This window comes from Aptenodytes forsteri, unplaced genomic scaffold (assembly GCF_000699145.1).
Source record: "Aptenodytes forsteri isolate BGI_AS27 unplaced genomic scaffold, ASM69914v1 Scaffold1, whole genome shotgun sequence".
NCBI classification, from domain to species: domain Eukaryota; kingdom Metazoa; phylum Chordata; class Aves; order Sphenisciformes; family Spheniscidae; genus Aptenodytes; species Aptenodytes forsteri.
The window spans coordinates 8682606-8697599 of record NW_008795035.1 but is presented as its reverse complement, the minus strand read 5'-3'; the positions used below and the strand labels follow the sequence as shown (position 1 = coordinate 8697599).

Sequence of the window (14994 nt, the reverse complement as noted above, 5' to 3'; positions counted from 1 at the left end):
TATCCGATGAGATGGAATTATAAAAGGCAAGTCAACAGAGTCTTTCCAGGTCAGTGAGTTAGGCTTTTCTACAGTCTCTCAATCCTTTCACGGCAGAAGGTTCTCATGCATCCATTGCCAGCAATGGATCTCCGATGATTCCAGTATCCAAAGAGTTAACCGCAGGGTGGGCTTTAAAAACAGAAGGGGGGGGGGGGGGGAAAGAAAAAGAAAACCCAACAAGTGCTGGATGAAACATTGAGATACTGTTGGAGCTCCTAGCTCTTTCTGCTAATTATGATAAAAAACTTTTTAAAATGTACACTGCTTGAACAGAAGATGGGTATCAAAGACTCGTTAATTCAGAGCTTAAACCTTTCTAGGCGCAGTGATTTAACTCAGAAAAGAATAGCTTTCATATCTTAATGTAAATCTGTTGGATATGTTAAAAACTGGTTCAGAGCATCTCCTCACATCAGCTCAGCTGATCTGCTATACTAAGCGGAATTATCTCTTCCTACATAAAACAGGGAGTGCTGCCACATCCAGCCTTGCCCCTGCAATCGAAGGGAAAAAAAAAAAAAGAAAGAAAAAGAAAGGTGCAGTTGCACCATCCTCTCCCATTCTCCTCCCCACCCCACAAACTAGTTCATATGTTCCACCTTGCTCTTTTTTTGGGTTACGACTCCATGCCGGAAAGACAACCCAAAAAAGACAACCAAAGATAGGTGTTTCTCAAAAACCACGTCTTCAAAAAAAGACAAGTCTGTGTCTGATTATAGTGTTGTTCTGAAGCAAGAAGAAGGGGACGGGGGAAGCGCATGTGCACACGTCGGGGGTACGGAGGGAGATGCTGCATTCCGAAATCACGCTGCATCCTACAGCGCACTCCGCTTCTTCCTAATGGGACTGGAGCTGCTGTATGGTTTCAATTCAGCATGCTGCACCTGTAAAAACAAATAGACATGACGTTTGCAGTTAGGTAACTCTAGCTCACTACAGTGTGTGTTAATGGCTCCCCGAGGACAAACCAAGGGAAACTAAGGAAGGTTCAGAAGTAATGAATCATTTTCTAAACACAGGAACATGGGGGATTAATTGCAGGAAGGATTTGAGAAGTCATGCATCATTTCTTGAAACGAAAATATTAAAAGCAGATTTTTCTAATGAGATACATGGGGTTCTACCTGATTTCAGCAACGTAGGCTAGGTCTTTTGGGTTTGTTTTGGTTTGGGAGTTGTTTTTCTTATCTTTCTGGCATTAACCTTTAAGTCTAATAAACTTCTCTCAGGAGTTTCAATTCAAGTGGATCCCAATACACAGTAAGATGACAGTTGTCAAAACCGTACACAGACCTTGGGATGCTGACATATTTAATCATTTCAAAAAAGGAAAATATTTTCCCAAATAGAACCTGGACAAAGCTGCCTCCACTTTTCAAAACAATTTCATATACAATATAATGGTTAAAACATGTGTGATAAACTGACAAGGATGGTGTAATCTCCAAATTGTCTGTTGTGCTACAGAAAAGTATTCCCATTGAAATCACAGGAAACTTTTGCTGAACGTGCCATCTTTTTCACTCCTCCTCTGCCTTTTGTCCAACACGTGGGTTGTAAATGGCTAATGTACAGAGGTAATTTCTAACTCATTGTGGTACCACAGTGAAATGCTGATGCATTGATAGCACATAAAATGAAGCAGAGGGGCTTTGGAGCTGCCACGGATGACTTTTCACTAGAGCGTGTGTGTGGCTGTCACACAGGCTCACTATATTTAGCACTAGTGGAAAACTCTGAGGTTTGTCCCATCCTAGGAACTTTTATCACTCCTCCCTCATAGAAAATGGTTATAATTTTCCTCAGAGAGCTCAAAGGATCCCAAAATGATAGAAACCATTCAAGGAAATGTTATAAATGTAAATGTTAAATAAAGCATAAATAGAAAAGCAGCTTATCTTTAAACATAAACACTAAAAGGGCATATGCAAACCATCACTGCAAATCCTGCGTGCTCTACAAGAGCAATGACAAAAAAAATAAAAATACAGTGAAGCTTAATGTCTCTATGGTCATTTCTGTTTAGCTTTTTTCCCTCCACCAGTCTACGGCGAGATTTCTCTCAAGTTATTAGTGCTGCCACCAACCAATGTGGTGGCCTCTTGAAATAAATGTCACCAGAAGTCTTTTCCAACCTTCTTTCTACCAGATGCCTCGACACTGCATGTGGGCAACTATTTTTCTGTCTCCAGCAGAGTAAAATCCCTATAGGTGAGATCGTGATCCCCTTATCCACAGTGAGCAGCACCTCGCTGTGAAAGTGCCAGAGGAAGGTACAATGTCAGTGGCACCCAGGGCGTCGGGATCAGGGCCTGAGGAGACGGATTCCAGTTGATTAAAACAAAAGCAAGAATCCTTTATATCGTGTGGCTTTGTTACCCAGCAAGACTATTTTCCTTCCTTCAAGAGAAATAAACAGATCTTGACATTCTAAAGGACTTATTGTTCAAATAATTTCCAGGAAGATAGGCGAGATTACTGAAGACAGTGTTGTTGTCAAGACAAGAACTGACTGAAATTGAGGGAGGATAGATTCTGGTTAGATTAAAAGTTATAATTCCATAATGGTAGAAGATTGATCTGATCAACCGCAGAGTATTTTATACACATCTCAGGGCTTTCTCTAAAGAAAAAGACGAACGGAGCATTGTCCAAGGGAGGCCTGGAGTTCAAGGTGGGTGGGGAGGAAGAATTTTGAGGGACAGCTGATGTGAAAAACACCACAGCAAACAGAGTCACGGAAATAATGCCCCCCCTGCCCAGCTCCATCTTGAGAAAAGGGAGAATTCAGCAAATCCTTTTGGATGGTTATCTCTATCAAAAAGACTATTTTTCTCTTCCCTCCGTACAAATACTGGAGCAGAAAGGTGACGGAAACCATAGTTCAGTAACCACGCTGGGTGATTTTCCAGATCATTTTTAAGTAGGTCTCTTCAGGATAATTTTTTCTGCAATCAATTTTATCCTTCTGACAAAGGATTTTGGCTCCCCTCTCTTCTAACACCCTCCCCCTCCTCCCTTTGTGGATTTTCCCGATTCCTTATCTCCGTTATTCAAAAGTGCACTGGCATCGTATTCCCCAAGCAGAGCACCCAGCCGCTCTCAGTGCCGCTTGTTGCCTCTGTTGGCAGTGGCCATTCATTACCTACCTTTTGAACATCAGATGGTACCCTGGAGAGGAAATCTAGTAGCTCATTATTGTCGATGGCGTAGGGATTTCTAAGCTTCTTAGTAAATTTATTTATGCCTAGAAAAAAAAAAAGAGCAAACAAAATAATACAACCCCTTTCTATTCCCTCCCTCCTAAATTGTTCAGGCAAGGTGGAAAAGGGAAGAGGAATTCACAAGTAAGAATTAGTGTGAAAACAGTGCCTCGGACTTAAAGCCATGCACATGTTCCCCGTCATGGGGAATCATTCACAAGTGCCTCCTGGAGGAAGTAGAGGGCGTTATTTATAAAGGTATTTCTCTACTTTGGGTATCATCTGTTGTCAACAACATGGCAAAAAAAAGATAACAGCAGGCATTCATTCTGGGGGATACTGTGGGGAGAATATACAAATTTGCAGCTGAGACTACTGCTAAATCTGCTATTCTATGTGACCAAAGACATTCCCTCTCCTCATGCCCAGGGAACTGCAGGGCTCTGAAAATAATTGGGCAGGATAAAGGCTTTTTTCCTTCCGTTTCTTCTGAAAATGAAAGCTTCCCTTCCCCATCACATCTTATAGCTTGTCCTCTCTTTGCAGAACCAGATTTGACAAGTTGGTCATATTATGATGCTGTGGGAAACTAAAAACTTATCACAAGGTTTTCTTTATTTTGATCTTAGGGTGAATAATTTGGCTTATTCACTGCAGCAACAGTGCTACCAGTGTTCTCCATGGACTTAGTTATGCTTCAGCTATCAGAGGTGGTCCCTGGTGGGACAAGATCCATAGGAGTGTATTGTTCATGTTACTGCGGAGATCATGAGGTCTTTTCTTCTGCCTTTGAGGAAAGGGAGCGACGAGCAGCCCTCAGCCAGCACCATCTCTATTGCACGGTCCGGGATGAGAAAGCGAGAGGCCTGAGGCTCTCCCCTTGTGCCAATGCAGCCACTTAACACCCTACTGCCACCACTTCCCCACTAAGAAATAGCAACTAGTAGTGTGGTTACGTAAAGGTGTGGTAAAGAGCAAAGGATCATTAGACGAAGAAAAGCGGCTAACCCATTTTAAAGAACAGCAAAAATATTCAAATGTTGGTTGCCCTGAGGATCACAATACAGCACTCAATTTCATCATGCCCCTGTCCAAAATCTCATAGTAGTTTCCCTGAAAGTGATTTCAAATGCGATGGCTGTTCCAGCCTTCTCCTCTCTCTGAAATGTACCTGCTTCACGTCTGAAATTCAGCTTTTAAACCATATACTTGCAGCAAAATGCCAACACAGTTTTCTGTGTACCTGATTTTTAAAAAACAGAAAATACCATAAGGTCTTTTGAGGCCTTGCCACAGGGTAGTTGTTTAACATGTATCATATTTGAAGGCCCTGTCAGTCTAGATGATGTTGAATGGATGTATAGTTTTCATGTACTCACCATGTCTTCCATACAAGAACAGCAATATTTTGTAACTGAACTTTTTACTCCTAGCAATTTCTCTCCTTCCCTTTTGCCCTTTCTTTTGTTTGGTTTAATCCTTTATTTCATTTTTTTTTTTGCCCAAGAGTGGCTTTTTGTACTGCCACCTTCTCATTCCCTCCCTTTTCTGCATCCAGGAGAGCCAAGACAGCAGCAGATGGCTCAGCCCTGGAAGGGTGACAGGGGCTCCCTACAGCCCAGAGCCGCACCGGGGCTGAGCTTCAGTGGTTCGGTGAGGATTACCTGCATTATGTTCTCAGCCGTCGTTCCTCAAGGCTGAGATAAAAGCTATCAGCCGAAATAAGATAGAAGGCCATTTTGTGATGAAGAAAGTCTTCAGCAGCTGGAATCCATCTCCTTTTGTGAAAGACCATCTTACTCTTCTTCATACCACCTTGTGAAAGACCATCTTACTCTTCTTCATAACAAAACCAGGAAAGTTTTCATTTTTAAAAGCTCCTCTTTTACTTCATGATGCACCTTCCTACAAATACTTTCTGACCCGTGATACAAAGAGATGCTCAGTGCCTCCCGTTGGACCATGGGGTTACTGGGCGCACTGCTCCTCCTGATTGCAGGGGAGTTAAGACCCAAAAGGCTCCCGGAGTCCAGGCCTCTGTGGTCCAGCTCTTCGAACACATCTTGCCCACCCCCTACCATTTCCCAACTGGAGGGCTCCAGAACCAGGAAGCTAATTACTCTCCTGCAGAATAATAATAATAATATTGAAAGTAGCTTATCTAGACTAATGGTCTTGTGGTGCTCTTGGAAGCCTACAAAGAACCCTAAAAAAAGCAGATCATCAGATCACCCGGGGGGGGGGAAATGGTAATTTTAACAAGTTCATAGCATATTTATTCACCTCTAAGCAACAGCACTTGATTGTCTGTGTAACAGGTCATTTAAAGCTTGTTTGATTTCATTCTGTAGATATATATTGTATTTATTGCATGCAAATGAGACACGGTGGAGTACTTACCCCAGATTAAAACAATGTACCTCAGTGGTATAAAATACAAAATGACTGTTGCTGCTGCCAGGACCAAGCAGGCCAGGACAGAGAGGAAAGGCACCGTCCAGTTGAACGTGCTGTAAAGAAAAACAATAATCCTTCTCAATGTTTCTGCTCTTGGACACTGCTTGTACTCTGCTACCCAATAATAATTTAATGACCTCTTTGCAGTGCTCGGCGCTTTCAAATGCACCGTAAACTGCAGGCCCTTTGGAAGGTGGATAAGCAGATTCCTGCATCTGGATGCTATAACGGATTAAGGGAGATATCTGAGAGGCAGATATCACGATAAGGAGAGAGAGGATAGTCTCTGGGGAGCTCAGTGAAGTTGTTAGGCATGTAGCGAGTTGTTTTTGTTTCTTCTTATACGTGTCGCACTTGTTACACATCTCTGCTCACCAGTCAGCTCTCCATTATTCATGGGTGGATTATCTGATCTGGAGACAAGGCCATGCCGCAGGTGAGAGCCATCTGAGCCGGCTCCACTGGGCCACAGCGGAGATGACATGGGATGTGTGTCAGTGCACGACTCAAATGTGGCAGGTAGCCAGACGCAACCCTGCCAATAACTTGGAGTGGATTAATTATGACTGATGCTAAACCTTAAAAGAGCAGTTAAAGTAATTTCTCTGTATACTATTAGGGAATAATATTCTATATAAATCTCTCTTAATATTTATATATTTGCTTTTATTTCCTTATGCTTTCAACAATTCTGTACTATGCTGTATATAGGAGGCTGTCTTGGGTAAGCTACAGTACGCCAGCAGCAGTCCAAGCTTCTGCACACCACCAACCCGCATCAGATTTTTCCCAAGGAGAGCACTCTCCAGAGGCTCAGTTACTACAGTCGTTGAGACTTTTGCAGCATTGTAGCACAAAACAGGACTTCCTCTCACTCAGACCACTCATCCGTAAGCCCACAATGGACTTAAGGTGAGCAGCTATTGCGAACGCATCTTTGGAGTTATTTTGTCCCCCTGTGCCCTTGTAAGATACATCTCTACAGCAGGCACCAAGCATTGAGATACCTGGACTACACGCATGCCAATTAGTCCATAGGTGGATTTATGGGTCTGGGCATCTCTGTTTCATACAATCTGCCTGCTAACTTCATCACATCATGACGACGGGGAGTAGGAAGAAGAGAGAATGAACGTGGACCACTTATCAGGCTACAAAATAAGACAAAATTCCCCTGACAGGTAAAATTAGTAGGACGCTAAAAGAATTACTTTTAAGCTTCAATAGATGTATTAAATATTAAGTAAAGATAGGTGGGAGAGGACCCATCATTATCAATCAACGTAGCTTAAGTTAAAGTAAAAAAAATAGAAAACAGCTCAATTCAGTTAATCTATTAAAACTGCCTATAATTGTATAACTAGAGTGACAGACGGAAACTGCAGCACAATTCAGTCTGTCACTTACAGAAAAACTTTGGTGGCAATTTTTTAATGGTACATTACTGTTGAGTTACAATGGAATTCTTCTGAAATTACATTGGGCATCCACATTAATACCCAATGTGTTCTTTAAGACCATTGTTACCAAAATGAATACAAGAATTAATAGTGCTTAAGCACTCTGAGTCTTCCTGCCATGCAGCTGGGCAGAACAGTGCCCTGTTCATAGACCAGAATATATCTTTGGGCCACTTCCACCCCAGCTGGGGTGTCCGGCATGGAACCACAGCACATGCGTTTGCTGTATTTTTAGCTTGAACCCAGCTCCTCATTAAAGTGTGGCTCGATCACAAACCATCACTGTGTTCAAAACAGAAAACAATGTGGGTCAATTAAACTCCAGTAAAGATTGGGTTATAAATTTGTGTGGGCAATGCGGGTCAATTAAACTCCAGTAAAGATTGGGTTATAAAAGTTTGTGTGGTTTTTTTTGTTTTTTTTTTTTTTTGTTTTTTTTTAGGCTTTTCACCTCCCTCCTGTGTAAGGTCAGGAACACCCTATGTGCCTCCCCTTGCGAGGAGGCCCAAAAATCCCCCTTCGGGCTTCCTCGTGGCACCAGCAGGAAGCAGACAGCTCAAAATGGTAAAGAGAGAAGAACATCAATGCGTTGGGCAGGGAAATAAGTGACTGGTAACCCCTGTAATCAGGCCAGGGTGGGGAGGGCGTGGGAAAGGCAACATCAACCATCAATTCCTACCTAATTTCCATGAAGAAAGGAAATGCCTGATATAGGATAATGCACTCACATCTTCAAGCAATATTTTCCCTTGTGTGGCATCACAACTCCCTACCTCATCACGAACAGACAAAACCAGAAATCTGGGCAAATGTGAGAGCTACATCAGTAGAACACACGGCGGCTTCTCTTCTCTATGCTTTGGAAAGGGTTTTGGAGTAAAAGACTCCAAGAGAAGAAGAAGTGGTGGGACTGGCCAGGTTCTCCTGTACCTTGCAGTCATTTTTGGAGCAAGACATTCACTTTACCTTAATCCTCCTGGCTCTGCTTCATTGCAAATCATGGCTAAGCAAGAAAAATTTATGACTTACTTTTTAATCCTCTCTCCAAATGATGCTATTTCTTCTAGGATGCTTTGAACAGCTACAATGACCTCTTGGACCATGTGGATTCTGTCAATTAACCCCTTTTTCTCAGATTCCTGACAAAAAAAAAAAAAGGAAAACCAAAACTTTTTATACATTCAGTATTTGTTAACATGTTCACGTGAAGAAAGTAGGATTCCCAGTACTGCTGATGCATCCATGAACTCAAGTATATCACTGAAGGAAGGAGAGAACACACACCCTGGGTTTATCACATACAATTAACATGAAGACATATAGTTCCCTATATTTTCTTCTTCCTCTTTCTCAGCACACGGGCAGAGGCTTCTACATCTTCCAACACAAGTCAACTGCAGGATCTCAAACCAGGCTTTCACTGAAGAAACCAGCTGCATGCCCAACCAGAAGAGATGCTGAGCACCCCTGAGTCCAGTTGACCTGTAGGGGAGTGCTGGGTGCTCAGTGCTTCTCAAGAACAAGAATATTCTTGTGCAGAACTTCTGAATATCACTTTTCTGAGCTTTGTAAGCTCCCAACAGCCATGCTGCTTTCTGTATATAAATTAGCAGCAAGACAGTGAATACGTTTTTTGAACATTCTGTATAGAGAGATCTATTCTTTTACTGGGGGAAAAAAAAAAAGAATCAAAGGAAAAAATGTCATTTTCCTTTTACAGCAGCCATCTCACAACTTCATTTCTTACTGCTTATTTTAGGCAACAACATTACAGGACATTACTACACATGTGCAGAAATAAAAAGGAAGCACAGAATGAATTAAAAATCAAAATGACTTAAATCAGCCTTGGAAATCAGTATACAATTATCAGCATTCAGCATTTCTTTGCCAGCAATCTAACACACATACAGGCATGCAAATTGGTGTGGTTGCAGATATTCTAGCAAGAAATCAGCAAAACATTCACTTATTACAAAATGCAGAGCCCTGGACACTGATTTTACATCACATTTAGACTCTCCAAAATCAGCCCAATTTAGAAAAAAGACACTTTGTGTTTTAACCAGTCAGTGCCCAGAGAGGGGAGATGCTGGTAAAACGCAAGTTGCATTCATGTTCTCCGTGGTGCTCACCATCCTGGGCAGGGGAAAGGGTGGGTGGGTGGGAGTAAACAAGGGCCAGAGACACTGCTGCAATTCTGCTTCTGTGTTGTGAACCCACGTTATTCCTCCATGCAGGAGAGAGGGTCAGAGGCCACTTAAAGTCGCACTGGGCCAGAGAGGTGAAGGCTCATTGCTGCAGCCTTTTGGCACTGCTGTGCGCATCAGAGAGGGCACTGCACTACATCGTTGTGTGCTAGAATAACATATGAACCACCCTTGGGTGCTGAGAGGCAGACATGACAGTACAGCCCTTGTAACCCTTTGAATTACTTACTGCCCATTTCTCTTCACAGTAATTTTTGAATTTAAAAAGTCAGCCAAAACTACCACAGAGTTATCAAGCTCCAGACATTTGAATATTTGCCTTTAGGTTGCAAGTCAGTGCACAATGAATAGAAGCAGCATTTTAAATAATCACACATTTGGGTGCGAAAATGAGTATTTTTACATTAATAAAACAACCAACAAAAATGAAACCCTTGGGGTGTGAAATAACCCCAGAACAAAATAAATAAATAAATAGTCAGTTTATGTGAAAATAGCACCAAAAAGTCATTTTCACACAACTCCAGTTATAACCTTGTTAGGCTCAAATGTAAATGACACATTAAGATTATATTTAACTATTCACTCGCTAGAAGGGTACAAAACAGTCCCTTAGCCATAGTTGGGTTTTTTGCACCAAACTTGGAAGTAGAAGTTGGAGAGCGGTTCATGGAGAACCAGCCAGTGGGAATTTCATTCTGTCCAAATTCAGACAGAGAGGTAAAGAAATCACTTTAGATAAAGTGATATTCCAGGGCAAGCCTACTCTTGCTACCCAGAGCTGCAAGGAAGATCATCTGTCAGCTCTATCTGCATCATGCTGACTTCATTTACACATCTTCGATTGAGCGTAGAAACGTAGTGATAATGCCATTTAACCAATACAACATAACTTCTGCTGCAGCCACCAAGCAGACTACCAGTTCCTAGGATATAATGACAATTGCATGCATATTCTTACCTAGCATGCATGCTAAAATCACCCCTAGACGATGGTGTTTTCAATTTATAATACAAAATATGCCCAACCAAGGAAAAGGCAGAGACAGACTGGGATTAGAAAGCCTCATAAATGAAATCAGTTATTGGAAAGGAAAATAGGCTAGCAACTGCCCTTGCAGTATGCACTGCAATATGTGTGCAGAATCATTTGAAAATCCTGGAAATTTGTCAATGTCTTGTCTTTGTTATTATTGTTTTGTTCTGGAAACCTGCAGTCTAAACACATCGACAGGATGATTAGGTCACTGGTTAAGCAAGAGAGAAGCAGACAAATGAAGTATGACAAACAGGATTTTCCAAATTATTTAGGTTTTGGAGTGCTGTTTATGCTTTCTGAAGTCAGCACCTCACAAAACACTGTCAGAAGCAGTAAGAGAGTTCATAGTCCATCAAGACGACAGTCACTGGTCCATATTTATTAGTAAATGGCAACTGCCATACAGAAAGCTATATTTAAACGTTACCATATTTGTGGAAGATGTAAAAAATGATCCTAAATACATCTTCCACTAAACACACTTTCCCATCTGTGCAAGGTCCCACCACCCAGCTAACTTTTCTCCAGCCTCCTCAGGTATTACTCCTTTCCGATTTCTTTTGGACTCAACATATTATGCTGCTTGAAAACAGGATTTGGATACCCATGGTTCAAAATCACAGCTCAGAAGCTTTTGCTTGAATTAAAAATAAAATATCCTGCCTGTTTCTGGCTTTTTTTTTTTCCTAAAACCAGTTGTGAAACTTCCATTCCTTCAAGACCTTTTTCTTCTTTCTTTCTTAGCTGATTACAGCACTGTGGGTGGACCAAAACTAGTTTTCAGCCTCTGGGAAAGAATTAACTCCATCAAAATGAATTTACAACTGAGAATTAATTATATAATCAGTGTGTTACTTCAAATCTTCCTTGCATATCCTGATTTAAGAAACCTTCATTTCTACATTAATTGCCTGAACAAAAACACAAAAGGGGTTTTACAAAAGATTAGGCATGTCAGGGGAAGGAAAAAAAAAACACACCCAGCAAATTCAGAAATGAAGTCTTTTGTGTCCAGCTAATGTACATCAACTTAAACTTGTAAATGAAGACACCAAATCTCTTCCATACTGAAAGAAAGGTGCTTCTAGATTTATTTCTGAAATACGTAACAGCTAATAAACAGGACATGTAAACGCACTCAAAGGGTTACTACAGCTCTGTGATCTTCCTTCCCTTTCCTACGATGTTATGCTGCTCCCAGACATTCAGGGACAGTTGCAAAAGAAACTGTCACATGACTGCAAAATTGAGGTACTTCCAACGATGAAGACTTTGAAAGTGTGTGAAATATGGGGCAGGCCAGGAGAGGACATCTCCAGCATTAACACAGCAACTCACGACAGGCAAGCTACAACGGTCAGAGCCGGGCTTGCACGGGGAAATCATAAGACCTATGGAGAAAGAGACTGAAGGCAAAAATTACCAATAGTCCAGTCTGCTCTGCAACAAAGACCAAATACACTAGTTACTGCTTCTGCTCTAGCAAAGTATCCGTTACTGAACTGAAAACTTGGATGGTGGAGATCATCTACTTCTTGTGATCATTTGTTTCAGTGATTAATAGCTTTCATCTTTACAAAAAGCTGTTCCCTATTTTTTAAATCTATCCTTCAGATATTTTTCCTCTGGATACAACCAAACCAGTAAGCAATGCTCCAAACGCACAGACAACTTTTAATGTTGTTCTCTAAGTGTATTTCTGATGTACACTGCAAATATCGTACGCACACAACTAAAAACTTACGCTTGAAGTCACGAGCAAGTTCTAAATACTTGCTCGCTTGGTTTTCATATAAAACACTCGTACAAAAAGAAATCTTGTATGCGACTTTCAAACAAGTGGTATTCATCAGCAGATTTTTGGCATGCTAAGGGAAACTCAATATATAAAGCCGAGGAACACTTGGGGGCAAGGATGAGGAAAAGGGGAGGAGAAAAAATAAATAGGGATTAATGCAAAAGGAGGAAGAAAACAGGATACAGGCAACTAAGTCAGGAATGAAAACCTTTAATATCTTCAGGAATTCAAAGAGTTAGTCTGCCAAGCCCTGGGCTGGCCTAACTTTCAGGATTAGCTTTTTTACAGAAGCTATGTCATTATGCCACTGCTGCTACAAGCACATTAGGGCAATGTTTTACAGGATTTATCCCACGTACCAGATATGAATTCTCCAGTGTATTAGCAACAAAGGAGATTGATGGAAAGGGGAAAGAAAGCAAAAAAGTTCAGGCATGCATGTCTTTTTGCTCCACTATTATTCTGGGTTTTTAAAAAAAAAAAACCCACACTGTAGTTATTTAGAGAAAAGCAGACTTAGCCAAAGTTGGATTTCACTTACAACTTGCTCTGTGCTAGACTACAAAACACCAACCTTAGCGGTGTCCAGCAAAACCTGTGCCAAACAACATCTTAAGGCCAAAACACTTGTAGATGAAGAACTTCTGAAACCAAAAAGATTTTATTGGGTATAAACAGCAAACCTGGCCTCTATTGTCTGCAGGGAACACTTCACTAACAGCTTCAGTCTAGCAGCAGAATGAAGCTCTTGTGGGAGGTGGTAGCCATGGAGTGACAGACAGTCTCTTGGTAGCTAAAATGAATTCCAGGCAGAGCTTTGAAAATAGTCACCACAGCAACCTTGAACTGGATCCTGCCTTCAGTGGGAGCCAAAGGCAGCTGAAACGAACCCAGCAATCTGCCTTGCTGAGTCACTGTCTTGCCCTGTGCTGCAATGTCTGCTGCGTGTCGAGGAGGGCTTCTCAGCACTTCCAGGAGGATGGGTACCCGGAGAGGATGGCTGCCAAACTCTGAGCGATTGCCTCGTGCAGTCCCGAAACTGTGCATCACAGGATCTTTTTGTTTATTAACACCATGCTGCAAATGTGCCTGCCTGGCTGTGGAAATTTAGCGGATCTGAGTGTACTTGAAATAATTACCAAATAGAGGAAATGCAACACATACAGGTCAATTTATGCTCTCAGTTAAAAAGGTGTGAAATCTGGAATAGTTCCACCAGACCCAATAGAATTACTTCAGACTGATATGAAGGAGAGCACCATCAGCCTTAAAAGGACACATTTTAACAGCAGGCTACATCATCCTACAGCTAAGGCTGGGAAGACCACTGGCTAAAAGGCAGAAGATGACCACCTCATGCCTTGTTAAGCAATGCTTACGCTTTCTTTGCTTACATTAGACCAATCTCATCTATGCACAGACGACCAGCAAAAAGTCTCCTAAGCCCAACCCAAGAAAAACCTTACGTGGAGAGGCTTAGGTCATAACTCTGTTGCTTTCCCTCTGCACAGGCATGAAATGCAGGGGGTTTAAGAGGCATTTTCTGTACCGGTTCAGGTTTTCATAGGGATGTAAAGTAACCCGAAGTCTGGTGGTATTGCTAAAAGTCTTAAAACAATACCGGTAGTCACAACAGAATAGAACACCATTCAGGTGAGGAACATATGCATAAGAAGCAACAAGAAAGAAGCCTGAATGGAGATAAAAAGTCATCAGTCATCTTTGATTTAAAAAAGGGAAGGGGAAAGAAAACAACTTTGGCTAAAATAAGGGCTTTCTCCTGGAAATACACGAGACCTAAGAACAATCGCATGGTGATTAGACTTAAACTACTGGATCATCATCTATAATCTAGGTAATGATCTTTAGCAGTTTGGGGTACAGGAGAAAGATAGATCTATTCATGCATCTGCCCACATCAAAAGAAATTTTAACAACATTTTAAATAGTTGGAATTTTTAAGGGACAAGAACTCCCTGAGGTTTATGTGCTCAGTCCAGTGGCCTGCCCAGCGCTACTTAATATTCCTTGAGATTCAGAGAAGTTACAGTGTTAGTTTACCTTCCTCCAGGGCAAGAGGAAGAATTTTAGACTGCCATAGGGCTGCTAAGTTTTATATATGAGGAGAGCCGTACCACCGTCCCCAGGATACCCAAAAGTCCTCTGCAAGTCCCTCCTTGCAACTCCTCTCTCCCATCACTCCTAAACCTATGAATGGGTGGGTCATGATGCTGGGACAAGGATTGCGCCAATTTATGGAATGCCTACGGATAAGAGCAGTCCTAAACAATGCTGCAGTGTAAATAAGAAATAACAACAGACCATTTATCTTCCAGTGTCTTGTACACAGGAGGCTCCCAAGCAAAGAGCAAAGCATAGCCAGAGCAACCCCTGCACTCTGTCTTAACCAAAAGTTGATCGGGCTAATAAGAAGCTTGGAGAAAACTTACAGAAGCTGTAATTGTGTCTTAAGTGATACCTGGAAACTTGTATTACACTTTAGTCAAGATGGTTGCAAGACCAGATGATTATATGTGCTTAGAAGTGTTCCATCCTCCAGCTTTGCACCGAGCATAGCTCAGGCAAGTAGAAGAATCTGTCCCTTAGGCTTCTCCATCACTAACATATTCATGGTCTGTGCACAGACTCATTAGGAAGCCGTGAGAGAGGAGCCACAAAGAGCCAACTGAAGAAAGAGCGGCAATTTAAGGGAGTCCACGCCTACACAAAAACACACCTTGCGGGTGTTTTTAGGACATGATCTTGCCCATAATTTTGTGGAGAA

General features: G+C 41.7%; 1 protein-coding gene across 2 annotated transcripts in view; it reads right to left on the bottom strand.

Annotated features, from left to right (window-relative positions):
- Nucleotides 1–817: 817 nt before the first annotated feature.
- Nucleotides 818–14994, bottom strand: part of MCTP2 (multiple C2 and transmembrane domain containing 2) — a 107632-nt gene continuing 93455 nt past the window's right edge. For both annotated transcript variants that reach the window (XM_009276589.2, XM_009276590.2), the window contains 4 exons: nucleotides 8192–8301; nucleotides 5646–5755; nucleotides 3192–3289; nucleotides 818–926 (listed from right to left, as the gene is read on the bottom strand). In XM_009276589.2, coding sequence (XP_009274864.1) covers nucleotides 858–926; nucleotides 3192–3289; nucleotides 5646–5755; nucleotides 8192–8301 — 387 coding nt within the window. In that variant the 3' untranslated portion in view covers nucleotides 818–857. The remainder of the gene's footprint in view (nucleotides 927–3191; nucleotides 3290–5645; nucleotides 5756–8191; nucleotides 8302–14994) is intronic.